Source organism: Salvelinus namaycush, chromosome 39 (genome assembly GCF_016432855.1).
Source record: "Salvelinus namaycush isolate Seneca chromosome 39, SaNama_1.0, whole genome shotgun sequence".
Lineage (NCBI taxonomy): Eukaryota > Metazoa > Chordata > Actinopteri > Salmoniformes > Salmonidae > Salvelinus > Salvelinus namaycush.
Genome location: NC_052345.1, coordinates 12,575,802 through 12,590,913, shown reverse-complemented (window position 1 = coordinate 12,590,913; position 15,112 = coordinate 12,575,802). Strand labels below are relative to the sequence as shown.

Genomic DNA, 15,112 nt, shown 5'->3' with positions numbered 1-15,112 from the left:
TGATAACACCTCGCCGGTTGCAGTGAACTCATCTGAAGCTTCAACAGGTAAGCATTTATCATGATTTAAAATATTTTTACTGTAGGCTATTCAGTTTAGCAATTAAACAACCAGAGTGTAAAGGTCACTGCACTGGAGGAAATTTTAGCGCGTTTTTAAAATGATTAATATCCTACAATGATTTCACATGATCTTATTATGGCACACATAATGTAGGCTATAATGAAAGCTACAGTCATCTTCTTTTTGTTTTCATTCGTTTTTCCTTGAAGACGTTAAATGGTTGGTTTCCTTCACTGCTCTGTGTAAAACTTGTTATTCAGAGGGAAATGAAAATCTGTCTAGCTTCCTGAAGGCACAGCTAGTGCCAACCTTTTCCTTTTTGAGTGACTTGTTTTTCGTCTGAATGGTTCACACTCTACCTTAATCTCAAAAGAACCATGAAAATTCCTGTGAACTTTTAGTCACCACACACATACAGTAGCAGCTATGTTATTGGGTTTTTGTCAATATAGCACATACCAAGGGCACTGAAATATATATTACTGGGCACTGAAAGATCTTCACAGGTTTGGTTTATGGATAGCCTTAGTCTACTATACTGTATATCATGATTTATTACAATGTTCCTCTGCTTTGGCTGATACCAAAGTCCTGACTTCAGAGTCTGGAAAGGCTGTTTTGATGTTGTCGCCATGATGGGTTGATAATGAGGGGGTCTGTTTTCAAATCCAAACAGTGAGAGATCTCAACAAGACGCCTGATCCCTCGAGCTGATATGAATGTGGTATAGCAACACAGTGCCTTCAGAAAGTATTCAAAACACTTGACTTTTTCCACATTTTGTTGTGTTACAAAGTGGGATTAAAATGGATTTAATTGTAATTTTTTTTGTAAACAATCTACACAAAACACTGTAATGTAAAAGTGGAAGAAAAACACAAGTATCCAACCCCCTGAGTCAATACATGTTAGAATCACCTTTGGCAGCAATTACAGCTGTGAGTCTTTATGGGTAAATCTCTAAGAGCTTTCCACACCTGGATTGTGTAAGATTTGCTCATTATTCTATTCAAAATTCTTCAAGCTCTGTATGGTTGTTGATCATTGCTAGACATTCATTTTCAGGTCTTGCCATAGATTTTCAAGCAGATTTAAGTCAGAACTGTAACTCGGCCCCTCATGAACATTTACTGTGTTCTTGGTAAGCATCTCTGGTATAGATTTGGCTTTGTGTTTTAGGTTATTGTCCTGCTGAAAGGTGGGTTCATCTCCCAGTGTCTGGTGGAAAGCAGACTGAATCAGGGTTTCCTCTAGGATTTTGCCTGTTCTTAGCTCTTAGTTTATTTTTTATCCTGAAAAACTCCTTAGTCCTTAACGAATACAAGCATACCCCATAACATGATGCAGCCACCACTGTGCTTGGAAATATGGAGAGCGGTACTCAGTAATCTGTTGTATTGGAATTGCCCCAAACATAACACTTTGTATTCAAGACAAGCCACATTTTTTGCAGTATTACTTTAGTGCCTTGTTGCAAACAGGATGCATGTTTTGGAATATTTTTTTATTCTGTACAGGCTTCTTTATTTTCACTCTGTCAATTAGGTTAGTATTGTGGAGTAACTACAATGTTGATCCATCCTCAGTTTTCTCCTATCACAGCCAATAAACTCTGTAACCGTTTTAAAGTCACCATTGGCCTCATTGTGAAATCCCTGAGCGTTTTCCTACCTCTCTGGCAACTGAGTTAGGAAGGAGGCCTTTATCTTTGTAGTGACTGGGTGTATTGTCACACCATCCAAAGTGTAATTAATAACTTCACCATGCTCAAAGGGATACCCAATAGCTGCCATTCTTTGCGAGGCATTGGAAAACCTCCCTGTTTTTTGTGGTTGAATCTGTGTTTGAAATTCACGGCTCGACTGAGGGACCTTACAGATCATTTTATGCGTGGGGCATGGAGATGAGGTAGTCATTCAAAAATCGTGTTAAACACTATTATTACACACAGAGCGCAACTTACTATGTGACTTGTTAAGCACATTTTTATTTCTGCACTTATTTAGGCTTTAAAAAGGTTTTACTTATTGACTCAAGACATTTCAGCTTTTCATTTTTAATTAATTAGTCAACATTTCTAAAAACATAATTCCACTTTGACATCATGGGGTATTGTGTGTAGGCCAGTGACAACAAATCTCAATTTAATCCATTTTAAATTCAGGCTGTAACACAACAAAATATGTAAAAAGTCAAGAGGTGTGAATAGGGCTGTTCTGGTGACCGTATTACTGCCACACTGGCGGTCACGAGTCATGGAGACAGACACATTCCACGTGACCGTTTAGTCACGTAATTAGGCTTCGCCAAGCTCTGATGCTGCTGATGGTCATTAGTAGCCTACCAAACTTGCTAACTGCCTGGTACTCAGCACTCTATTGTCCCTCTAATCACTCTGACATAAATGCAAATGTGTTCGAAAATCGAATCAAACACTTCATGAGAGCTCATGTTGCGCAAAATTTCTATAGGCTATGCAATTGGGGGAGTAAACAAAGTAATGGCCTCTATTAAAAAGAGGAGGATCCCATCAGGCTGGGTTTCTGTACAGCACTTGTGACATCGGCTGATGTAAAAAGGGCTTTATAAATACATTTGATTGATTGATTGATCCGCTTTCTATAGGCTAGGCCTACTATATTTATTTCTGAACTTTCCTAATATTAAGCACATTGCTTATCTTTACAACAGGAGTATAGCCGACCTGGCTGGCATGAATATGAACCACAGGAAAAGCGTCCTCCATTCACTATTTAAATGCATAGAGGGGATGCCGCTGGGAAATATGAGGCATTATCAAGTGCTTGTCAAATTGTGAATGAGAGACTGATGAAGTGTGTACAGCCTGCGCAAAAAATTAAGCAGAGCTCATGCCTTTCAAGCAACTTTTTTCAAATCATCAAATCATTAGTCGCATCATGCAGCCTTACAATGTATAAAACATATAAACATATAGCCCAACGTTTGTAGAACAACTAAAATTACATGAATAACTCTAAATTAAGCATATAGGAGTACCTATTTCTTTTTTAACCACTCAACACAGAATAGCCGCATGTGTGCACTCACTAAAATCGTTTGGTGAAAATATCCTTTCTATTTTATTCAGCTTTGTTCAATTGTATTCTTAATAATATAAAATAATGCCATGGAATTCTAAGCAAATCTTTCCTGCTAAATGTACTAGTATAGCCCACAGCCATTTGGCATAGCCAGATCAGGACCGAACATAAGGACAACTATTCTGTTCTTCTGAAATAGACTACATTTTCTTCATATCATATTTCTTTAGACCTGTCTAAAATAAGTCATGGATTTATTGTGAAGATGTAGGCTGTATTACATGGATTTATTGGACTTTTTAAAATGTAGATGTTCCAAAGCCAGGAGATGTTAAATGTCTTTGTTAATCAATTACCGTGACATCAACAGTTATTTGCTTAACAATCACCGGCTGACGAAAATGTTGTGACCGCCACAGCCCTAGGTGTGAATACTTTCTGAAGGCACTGTATAAAGCTAGATCTCAACGCCCCAGGAAAAAGGTTTACATTTGAGAGAACAAATCAATGCTTCCTCCCGTCTAGACCAGTGAGTCACAGCTCTTCCTGGCTGTGTACAATCTTAGAATTAGTAGTGACTCAAGGAACCCTGGAGTTCCTCAAGGAACCATTGCTAGTCAATGGTTCATATTTGCACCTTCGGTTTTTTGAGTTCTTGGAGGAACCTGTAAGGGTTCAATGTAGCTACTGGTTCCTGGAGGAACCATGGAGGTGTGGCTAAGTACTGGTGTGGCTTTAAGTTAGATCTATTTTCGGCCACCCGTTAGAGTAAATGTCATTCCTGTTCGTCTGTTCTGTTGTATTGTCGTCACATGTTAAAGTTGAACACTGACAGTTTTGTAGCTTCAATGAGGCTTACAGAGATGGATGAGTTGCTCAAGAGCCTATGGATTTCACATGACTGGGCAGGGGTGCAGCCATGGGTGGGCCTGGGAGGGCATAGGCACACTGGGGAGCCAGGCACAGCCAATCAGAATGAGTTTTTCCTCACAAAAGGGCTTTATTAGACAGAAATACTCCTCAGCACCTGTGTAATAATCATGCTGTTTAATCATCTTATTGATATGCCACACCTGTCAGGTGGATTAATTATATTGGCAAAGGAGAAATGCTCACTAACAGGGATGTAAACAAATTGGTGTATTTATGCATTTGTTCAAATGCACAGATCGCTTTATACACTACATGGCCAAAAGTATGTTGACACCCCTTCAAATTAGTGGAATTGTCTATTTCAGCCACACCCATTGCTGGCAGGTGTAGAAAATCGACCACACAGCCATGCAATCTCCAAAGACAAACATTGGCAGTCGAAGAAACAAGAATGCGACCGGCAAGTTCAGCATGGTGGCAGCACTTTTACTTTATTTGTTTGTTTTGAATGTTACTGGAAATAATTGCATCTGCTATTTAGATGAAAGAATAGTAAATTCTCAGCAACTTCTCAGTCATGCAAACACTTTTGATGGCATCCAGCACTTCGGATTTGGAAGGAATGTTATATACCAAACTTTCATAGCACCTTGACACAAACCAAAACGATCATCGAAATCCAGTCTGAAATCACAAATGAATGGTGGAGATCTTATAATAACTCTATGCCTTCTCTTATCGGGTGATATCAATCAATGCCCTGGACCTCACTTTATCACGAACCCCATCAAACGGCCTATGCACCCATGCTCCTCTTGCGAACGGTGGATAAAGAGTAACAGTAAAACTTTGGAATATTTGGAATGCGCGCAGTGGATTCATTTAAAATGCAACGACTCTAGCTTTGGACATGGGGTCAATGAAGCTTACCGTTGCTGTCGGTGTGCTGTACCCATGGGGTGTGTGAGCACTGGTGGAGTGGGACCAGAGGACTTACCGAGTGTGGAGAGTGCACCGGAGGAGGGGGGTCCACAGCGGAGCGGAGGCAACCAGAGGCGAGTGACGGAGGACATGGTGGTGAGGACGATGGAGTGGCACCTGGGGAGGGGTGCTCCATGGCGACAGAGAGGCCACCAGAGGCAGGGCAGTGGGAAGGTGGGAGGCGAGTTACAAGTGGATCGGGAATTCAATGAGGCCTTTGGGAAGAAGGGCTTACATTTTGTGCACTTAAACGTCAGAAGCCTACTACCGAAGATCGATGAGATACGCCTGTTGGTTTGCAAATCAGAGGTGGGTGTCTTATGTTTTACTGAGACATGGTTGGATTCATCTGTTTGTGACTCAGAAATTGAGATAGGTAATTACTCTGTTGTCAGGAAGGATCGGAATCGGAACGGTCGGGGAATATGTGCGTTTGTAAGATCAGACATTGCTTTTAACATCAGATCAGATTTAAACGCTGATCTGGAGATTGTCTGGCTGGTTATCTGCCTTCACAAAACCAAGCCGATTTTGTTGGGGGTGTGTTATAGGTCGCCCAAGCAGAATGCATTCTATGAAGGTCTTGAAATTGTGTCGTCAAACTGTAATGATTCGCTGTTGAAGGAAATCATTTTGTTAGGGGATTTAAATACTGATGTCTGCAAAAAGAATAGCCCAACCCACAATGTATTTATGCACTTTTGTAGATCACTTGCTCTGACCCAAATTATAAAAGATCCCACCAGGATATGTGAAACAGTGCAAAGTACAATTTACTTAATATTGGTGTCTGATAAATCTAAAATATCGCAGAGTGGAGTAATAGTCTATGGAATCAGTGATCATTTTATTACATTTTGCACAAGGAGGATTTTTAAAGATATATTTAAGTGTCACAAAACTGTTAGAATCAGAGGACTCAAAAAATACTGTGTAGAAAAGTTTAGGGAGGAAGTGGGTAAAATTGACTGGTCACCTGTGCTAGATAGTGTAGGGGTAGACAGTGCCTGGGAAGCCTTTATTAAATGTAGGTTCCTTGATGTGGTGAATGTGATGGCTCCCATTAGACGGGTCAGGGTAAAGCAGAGATCTAGTCCTTGGTTTAATCATGAGATTCTAGAATCTATCCAAGCAAGGAATAAGGCCTTTAAGAAATGTAAGAACTCTCAAGAGCAGCATGATTTTGTCCTATAAAACATCACAGAAATGAAGCACAGAGCAGGATGGATGAAGCTAAGAGGGGTTACTTTGCTGAGAAAATAATTGAAAACAAAAATGACCCTAAAAAGCTTTGGAAATAATTTAAGGAACTAGGCTGTGTAGTACTACCAAAAACAAACTAAACAGTATTGGACTGAACATCAAAGGGGAGATGGTATATGAAAAGGCAGAGGTTTCCAATGAATTCAACTCTTTTTTTTTTTTACTTCTGTTGCCAGCAAGCTGGTTAGCAAGCTGCCCACCAGTTCTGGTTTGTATGGAAGCAACCAAGTCCAGAAGTATTATGTAGAGGTAGGGGTTCAGCCAAACTCTTTTTCTTTTGCAAAGGTAGCAACAGCCAACATAGTCAGTATGCTGGCAGAGCTTAAATCCTCCAAAGCCACAGGCCTGGATAATATTCCTGCAAGGTTTCTAATAAATTCTGCTGAGCAAATTGGCCCTTGTATTACGCATATTGTTAATCTCTCTCTTGAACAAGGCACCTTTCCCAGGGACATGAAACAAGTTAAAGTTATACCTCTGTATAAGAAGGGGATAAAGTCTGACCCTGGGAATTATAGGCCTGTATTTATCCTCTGTGTAACATCAAAGTTCCTGGAGAGAATTGTAGATGAGCAAATGTATGAATATGTTAACACACAGGGTCTAATGTATGATTTTCAGTCGGGTTTTAGAAAAACATACTCCACTGATTCATGTCTACTTTACTTGACTGACTTCATCAGGAACGAGATTGATGAGGGAAATCTGTGTGGAATGGTACTGCTTGACCTACAGAAGGCCTTTGATACAGTTAACCACTGTCTTCTAATCTCCAAACTGGAGGCACTGGGGTTAAGCAGTATCCCTCTAGGCTGAGTAAAGTCCTATTTATCAGGAAGGGAGCAAGTAGTAGAGGTTGATGGTTCACTGTCTCAGGCAAAACCAATGAGTTGTGGCGTTCCGCAGGGGAGCGTGCTTGGGCCTCTGCTGTTTTTATTGTATATTATTGATATGAAAGATGCTTGTTCTTGCTGTCTTTTTCTTTATGCGGATGACTCTACACTTCTGGTGTCTCACAAAACTATGTTGGACAGCATACTTAGCACAGAGCTTACTAACATTAGAAAATGGCTTGGAGATAATAAGTTATCTCTGCACTTAGGGAAAACTGAAGCAATTCTTTTTGGAACCAGACCTAAATTGTGTAGGTTGTCTGAAATCAGAGTGGAGTTAGGGGGTGAGGTGCTGACTACTAAAACCTCTGTTAGCTACTTGGGATGTATCCTTGATGGAAGCTTGGGAGGTGTGAGCATGGCCAATAAGGTGCTAGGGAAGGTTAATGCCAGGATTAAGTTTCTGGCTAGAAAGTCCAAGCTGCTTGATAAGGACTCCATGAAAGTGCTAGCTACTGCCCTCATTCAATGCCATTTTGACTATGCTAGTACTTCCTGGTTTGGGGGCTTATCTAAACTTATGAAGGGGAAGCTCCAGATAGCCCAGAATAAGTTGATCAGGGTAGTTTTGAAGGTGAGTCCACGTACTCACATAGGCAGGAGCTGCTTTCAGGAACTAAACTGGCTGCCTGTTGAGGCTAGGGTGTCCCAGATTAGACTAGGTTTGGTTTACAGGAGTATTTATGGTCCTGCGCCCAGATATTTAAGTGATTACTTTCCTCGTGTTAGGGATGCACACAATCACAGCACCAGATCAGGTGTGGCTGATGTGTGCTTATACAGGTTCAGGAGTAATGCTGGGAAAGGTACTTTCTTGTATACTGGAGCCTCAGAATGGAATGAGTTGCCTCTGCCTATAAAAACAATGTCCTCTCTGGACAGCTTTAAAAATAAAGTTAAAATATGTTTGATGTCCTCTGTGCCCATATGAATAACCCCTATGATGTAACTGGAATGATGAGATAGATGTTCTTCTTTTATGTTTTTGTTTTATTATTTCACTGCCGTACTGTGTTCGATCTTGTATAGCCATCTTGTCTCGAGGACCACAATGGAAATAAGTCCCATACTTTGTGTGTTATCCTCGATGATTTTATTAATGTGCATGTATGGCTTTTAAGTTTTGTGTGCTTGTTTTTTTAAATGGTCTTATTAATAAACTAAACTAAAATGGCCTTTACGGAAGAGCTCAATGACCTTCAATGTGGCACAGTCATAGCATGCCACCTGTCCAACAAGTCAGTTCATCACATTTCTGCCCTGCTAGAGCTGCTCAACAGTAAGTGCTGTTATTGTGAAATGGAAATGTCTAGGAGCAAAAACAGCTCAGCTTCAAAGTGGTAGGCCACACAAGCTCACAGAACGGGACCGCTGAGTGCTGAATCGTAGCGCATAAAAATGGTCTGTCCTCGGTTGCAACACTCACTACCGAGTTCCAAACTGCCTCTGGAAGCAACGTCAGCACAATAACTGTTTGAAATGGGTTTCCATGGCCGAGGAGCCGCACACAAGCCTAAAATCACCATGCACAATGCCAAGCGTCGGCTGGAGTGGTGTAAGGCTCGCTGCCATTGGACTCTGTAGCAGTGGAAACACTCATTTATCCTGGGATATAAACATTTGGTTGTTATTTTACCTGAAATGCACAAGGTCCTCTACTCCAACAATTAATCCTCAGATAAAAGGGTAAAAGTTTGTTTTCTAGTAATCTCTCCTCCTTCAGGCTTCTTCTTCTTCTTTGGACTTTATATGGCTGTTGGCAACCAACTTTAAGGTGCATTGCTACTACCGACTGGACTGGAGTGTGGACCTCAGTTAATCTTTCAATCATCCACGTGGGTATATGCTCCTAAAAACCAATGAGGAGATGAGAGAGGAGAGACTTAAGCTTCACAAATAGAACCAAGTTCTATTTTAACGCCTAGAGCAGACGCTCGTTGACGGGTGCGAGCAGTGTGGGTGCAATGATTGAATAACATGTATGTGTACATTTATTTTGCAACTCACGCACGCGAGGCGAACGGTGTGGTCAGCATGTAAGAGTGTACCACTTGGGTCGCGGCAGCCAGGCTATGTAAATTGATGCTTGACAGTTCTGGTTTATGGATATATGACACATCATACCGGTATTTTAATAACATTCTCCTCTGCTGCTCTTGTGTCCCTATAGGTGGGGGATATGATGCCTACTACAACAACGCCATCTTGCCCACCATATTCGGCATCATCTGTTTCCTGGGCATTATGGGTAACTGCATGGTCATCTACACCATCCTGAAGAAGACCAAGTGCCGCGCCAAGCAGACCGTCCCTGACATCTTCATCTTCAATCTGTCCATCGTCGACCTCCTCTTCCTCGTCGGTATGCCCTTCCTCATACACCAGTTGATGGGCAACGGCTCGTGGTGCTTCGGCGCCACTATGTGCACAGTCATCACCACGCTGGACTCCAACAGCCAGATCGTGAGCACCTACATCCTCACGGTCATGACTCTGGACCGCTACCTGGCCACGGTCCACCCCATCCGCTTCAACTACGTTCGGACGCCGTGCGTGGCAACCGCGGTTATCGTTCTAGTATGGATGCTGTCGTTGCTGACCATCATCCCGGTGTGGATGTACGCAGGCCTCATGCCTCTGCCTGGCGACCTGATGGGCTGTGCCCTGCTACTTCCCGATCCGTCTACCAACATCTACTGGTTCACTCTCTACCAGTTTGTCTTGGCTTTCGCTCTGCCGCTTCTCATCATCTGCGTGGTCTTTTTCAAGATCCTCAAGCACATGGCCACCAGCGTGGCCCCCTTGCCCCCCAGGAGCCTGAGGGTGCGCACCAAGAAAGTAACCCGTATGGCGGTGGCCATCTGCCTGGCTTTCTTCACCTGCTGGGCCCCTTACTACATCCTCCAGCTGGTTCACGTGGGAGTCCAGAACCCCAGCCCAGCCTTCTCCTATGCCTACAACATAGCCATTAGCATGGGCTACGTTAACAGCTGCATCAACCCGTTCCTCTACATTGTGTTGAGTGAGACCTTCAAGAGGCAGCTCATCGTGGCCATGCGGCCGGTCCACAGGAAGTTCCGGGTCAACCCCACCAGCACCAAGGAGGGTAGTGTTAGTCTGAGATTGACCACTGACAGACCCCAGCAGGATCAGAGCTCCAGGGAGCTGCTGCCTGCCAATATGGCCGAACACTGAGGCCTGTTGCATGACCATTTTTGTTTTGTTGAGCCTTTATTGAACAAGACCTCTTTACCCAGGCAGACCTGGTGTGGCCAGTGGAAGAGGGTATGAGATCAGTGTACAAGAACGGTGCATGAGGACAATCTATGGACCAATGTATAGGAAGAACTGTGTATTTCATCACTGAATTTGAACAGTGTACAGGCAGGAACAGTGTATTGAATCAATGTATGGACCCCTGTACAGGGTAGGTGTTGCAAACATCCGGTAACTTTCCAAAAATCCCCTGGTTTTACAGAAAGTCCGGTTGAAAGATTCCCTGAATCAGGAAGTAATAAGCAAGAAATCCAAAATCGTCCAACCAGGATTTCTATAAAACCTTGAAATTTTGGGAAAGTTTCCAGATTTCTGCATCCCTAGTTTTTGCAACCCTAGTACACAGTCTGTGACATTGTATTGGATCACTGTATGGGATCAATGACGTATGTCTACATGGGAACAGTTAATGGATCGATCAGAGTAGAAGAATACTATCATTCAATGTGTGAGTAGGATCAGGCTGAGCCTGAGAGGAGATGTTTAACATAGTCAGGATGAGGTTATTGAGTACCGGCCAACACATGGTTCTCAGTACAGTAAACATAGGTACTGAAACATAAGGATATTCAAAAAATGATTTGCTAATGATATTCAGTGGATAATGTAAAAGTGTGAGAGTCAAGATGGTTCATAGCTAAATGTACGAATCAATGAATAAATACATACACAGTCATAAATTACCAGCATGATTATGAATAGTTTGATATTGTATCAGGCATTGTATTCCAATTCTTCAGGGAAGGCAGGTTTTACCACAATCCTTTATTGTAGTTTTGGTTTGTCAATCTAGCTAATGTATGTTAAATTTCATTTCAATGTACAATGTTCACATACCACTTATATTGTACAGTATGTTCAGTACCTAGTACCTACACTGCAATTGCATCATAAATGCATGTTTCACCTTTTTTTTATCCATGCTATACATTGTCTAAGAAGTCATCATGTATGACCATTTGGTGTGGATGTTTTGTAAATATATATATACTGTATGTTTTGGTGTATTTGTACAGAAACATTGTTTTTTCATGTGTTTCAGAGTTTTTTAATTTATTTGCATTTTAATGTAAATACCATTTACAGATTGTTCATAATTAAAATAAATATGGTTCAAACTCACACACAGTATAGAGACAGGCAATACCAACTATAATTTGATGCATAACCAGTGCAATCCTCATACTAATCATACATTTGCTTAATTAATTATGCAATGCCAATGAAATTAGGCATTGCGGATTCTCCCATCTGAATTTATTTGATAAACTGTTAGGCTTTGTTTAGCTTCGACACTTCAAATCTCACTTTGAATCTTAATCTGATTCCTCTCCCTTTTTACAGATTTGTCTTTTTTGAAGCTACAGTTGGAGATATACACTGAGTATACCAAACATTAGGAACACCTTCCTAATATTGAGCCTCAATTCGTCAGGGCATGGACTCTACAAGGTGTTGAAAGTGTTCCACAGGGATGCTGGCCCATGTTGACTCCAGTGCTTCCCACAGTTGTGTCAAGTTGTCTAGATGTCCTTTGGGTGGTGGACCATTCTTGACACACACAGGAAACAACCCAGCAGCGTTGCAGTTCTTGATTCAAACCGGTGCACCCGCCACCTACTACCATACCCGGTTCAAAGGCACTTAAATCTTTTGTCTTGCCCATTCACCATCTAAATGGCACACATTCACAATCCATGTCTCAATTGCCTCACGGCTTAGAAATCCTTATTTAACCTGTCTCCTCCCCTTCATCTACACTGATTGAAGTGGATTTAACAAGTGACATCAGTAAGGGATCATAGCTTTCACCTGGATTCATCTGGTCAGTCTATGTCATGGAAAGAGCAGGTGTCCTTAATGTTTTGTATACTCAGTATTTTTTATAAAATACATTTATTAAAGCAGAAAATGGGTGGCAAAACAGGCAATCCATTGTATTGTTTTGGAAAAACACGTCACATTGAACTGTAACTTACAGAATATTTTTGAAAGATCATCACATTAGAGAAGTCTGCTGTATAGCCGATTTGTGAAAGACTCAGCATCTGTACCGTTCTTGGTACAAAACTTGTTTTGTTTAAAATATCAATAGATCTTTTCAAAGTGAACAATTGCTTTGAGCTCAAAGGTGACATTCTTTCACTGTAAATTATTTCATTGTGCTTGAAGGGTAAAAGTGGGTGTATTGAAAGTGTATTGAATCCACAAGATGTTTGGGTCGATCTTGCTATGTCAAAGTTAATTAAAGTATGTCAAACTTGATGGTTGTGCTCTGACAAAGGACCTTGCTTGAAAACGTTGCCCTTAAGTAGGCCTAACAATACATCTCATTAAATGGAATTATTGCTGTTGCCATTCTGAACCTTCTTTTAAGATGTCAGTTCAAGTTAATTGGGTGTTTATTAGTAATGCAATATGGTAAACTTATCAGGTTTCAGGTAAGACCCAAATACAGACTGTGTTGAAGTAACAATGTTTATTACAGCGACAGGGGCAGGCAAACGACAGGTCAAGGCAGGCAGGGGTCGATAATCTAGAGTAGTGGGCAACGATACAGGACGGCAGGCAGACTCAGGCAGAGTGGTCAGGCAGGCGGGCTCAGAGTCAGGACAGACAAGGGTCAAAACCAGGAGGGCGAGAAAAAGAGGGACTGGGGAAAAGCAGGAGCTGAGACAAAACGCTGGTTAACTTGACGAACTGACAACAGACAAACAGAGAACACAGGTATAAGTACCCAGGGGATAATGGGGAAGATGGGAGACACCTGGAGGGGGGTTGAGGCAAGCACAAGGACAGGTGTAACATCAGGGCGTGACAAAACTTGAATATGGAAATTCATATCTTGACATATTTTATGTAGACTGGGAACTGACAGTAGCTAGCTATGGATACTCCTTTCTGAGAACCTTGTATTATGGTTATTCTTGTCAAGTAATATCTCGCCATAGTAACCATCTGTCTCTCATAGCAACATTCTAAAATTATCCGCCGAAATTGTTGCAACCCCTATTACTAGCCTGTTCAACCTCTCTTTCGTATCGTTTGAGATCCCCAAAGATTTGAAAGCTGCCGCAGTCATCCCCCTCTTCAAAGGGGGAGACACTCTTGACCCAAACTGCTACAGACCTATATCTATCCTACCCTGCCTTTCTAAGGTCTTCGAAAGCCAAGTTAACAAACAGATCACCGACCATTTCGAATCCCACCGTACCTTCTCCGCTATGCAATCTGGTTTCCGAGCTGGTCATGGGTGCAAGGTCTTAAACGATATCATAACCACCATCGATAAGAGACATTACTGTGCAGCTGTATTCATCGACCTGGCCAAGGCTTTCGACTCTGTCAATCACCACATTCTTATCGGCAGACTCAACAGCCTTGGTTTCTCAAATGACTGCCTCGCCTGGTTCACCAACTACTTCTCACAGAGTTCAGTGTGTCAAATCGGAGGGCCTGTTGTCTGGACCTCTGGCAGTCTCTATGGGGTTGCCACAGGGTTCAATTCTCAGGCCGACTCTTTTCTTTGTATACATCAATGATGTCGCTCTTGCTGCTGGTGATTCTCTGATCCACCTCTACGCAGACGACACCATTCTGTATACTTCTGGCCCTTCTTTGGACACTGTGTTAACTAACCTCCAGATGAGCTTCAATGCAATACAACTCTCCTTTCGTGGCCTCCAACTGCTCTTAAATGCAAGTAAAACTAAATGCATGCTCTTCAACCGATCGCTGCCCGCACCTGCCCGCCCGTCCAGCATCACTACTCTGGACGGTTCTGACTTAGAATATGTGGACAACTACAAATACCTAGGTGTCTGGTTAGACTGTAAACTCTCCTTTCAGACTCACATTAAACATCTCCAATCCAAAATTAAATCTAGAATCGGCTTCCTATTTCACAACAAAGCATCCTTCACTCATGCTGCCAAGCATACCCTCGTAAAACTGACTATCCTATCGATCCTTGACTTCGGCGATGTCATTTACAAAATATCCTCCAACACTCTACTCAGCAAATTGAATGTAGTCTATCACAGTGCCATCCATTTTGTCACCAAAGCCCCATATACTACCTACCACTGCGACCTGTATGCTCTCGTTTGCTGGCCCTCGTCGCCAAACCCACTGTCTCCAAGTCATCTATAAGTCTTTGCTAGGTAAAGCCCCGCCTTATCTCAGCTCACTGGTCACCATGGCAGCACACACCCGTAGCACGCACTCCAGCAGGTATATTTCACTGGTCACCCCCAAAGCCAATTCCTCCTTCAGCCGCCTTTCCTTCCAGTTCTCTGCTGTCAATGACTGGAACGAACTGCAAAAATCACTGAAGCTGGAGACTCATATTTCCCTCACTAACTTTAAGCACCAGCTGTCAGAACAGCTCGCAGATCACTGCACCTGTAAATAGCCCATCCAACTACCTCATCCCCATACTGCTATTTATTTTATTTATTTTTTCTCCTTTGCACCCCAGAATCTCTACTTGCACACTCATCTTCTGCACATCTATCACTCCAGTGTTTAATTGCTATATTGTAATTATTTCGCCACTATGGCCTATTTATTGCCATACCTCCCTTATCCTACCTCATTTGCACACACTGTATATAGACTTTTTCTATTGTATTATTGACTGTATGTTTGTCTATTCCATGTGTAACTCTGTGTTGTTGATTGTGTTGCACTGCTTTGCTT

The 15,112-nt window shown here is 42.1% G+C and overlaps 1 protein-coding gene across 1 annotated transcript; it reads left to right on the top strand.

The window, feature by feature from the left end:
• The first annotated feature begins 4,952 nt into the window (after positions 1-4,952).
• On the top strand, positions 4,953-10,330 carry LOC120032688 (melanin-concentrating hormone receptor 1-like). The gene is made up of 2 exons (XM_038978884.1): positions 4,953-5,160; positions 9,306-10,330. The coding sequence occupies exons 1-2, from the start codon at positions 4,953-4,955 to the stop codon at positions 10,328-10,330; spliced, it is 1,233 nt and encodes a 410-aa protein (XP_038834812.1).
• Positions 10,331-15,112: the final 4,782 nt, after the last annotated feature.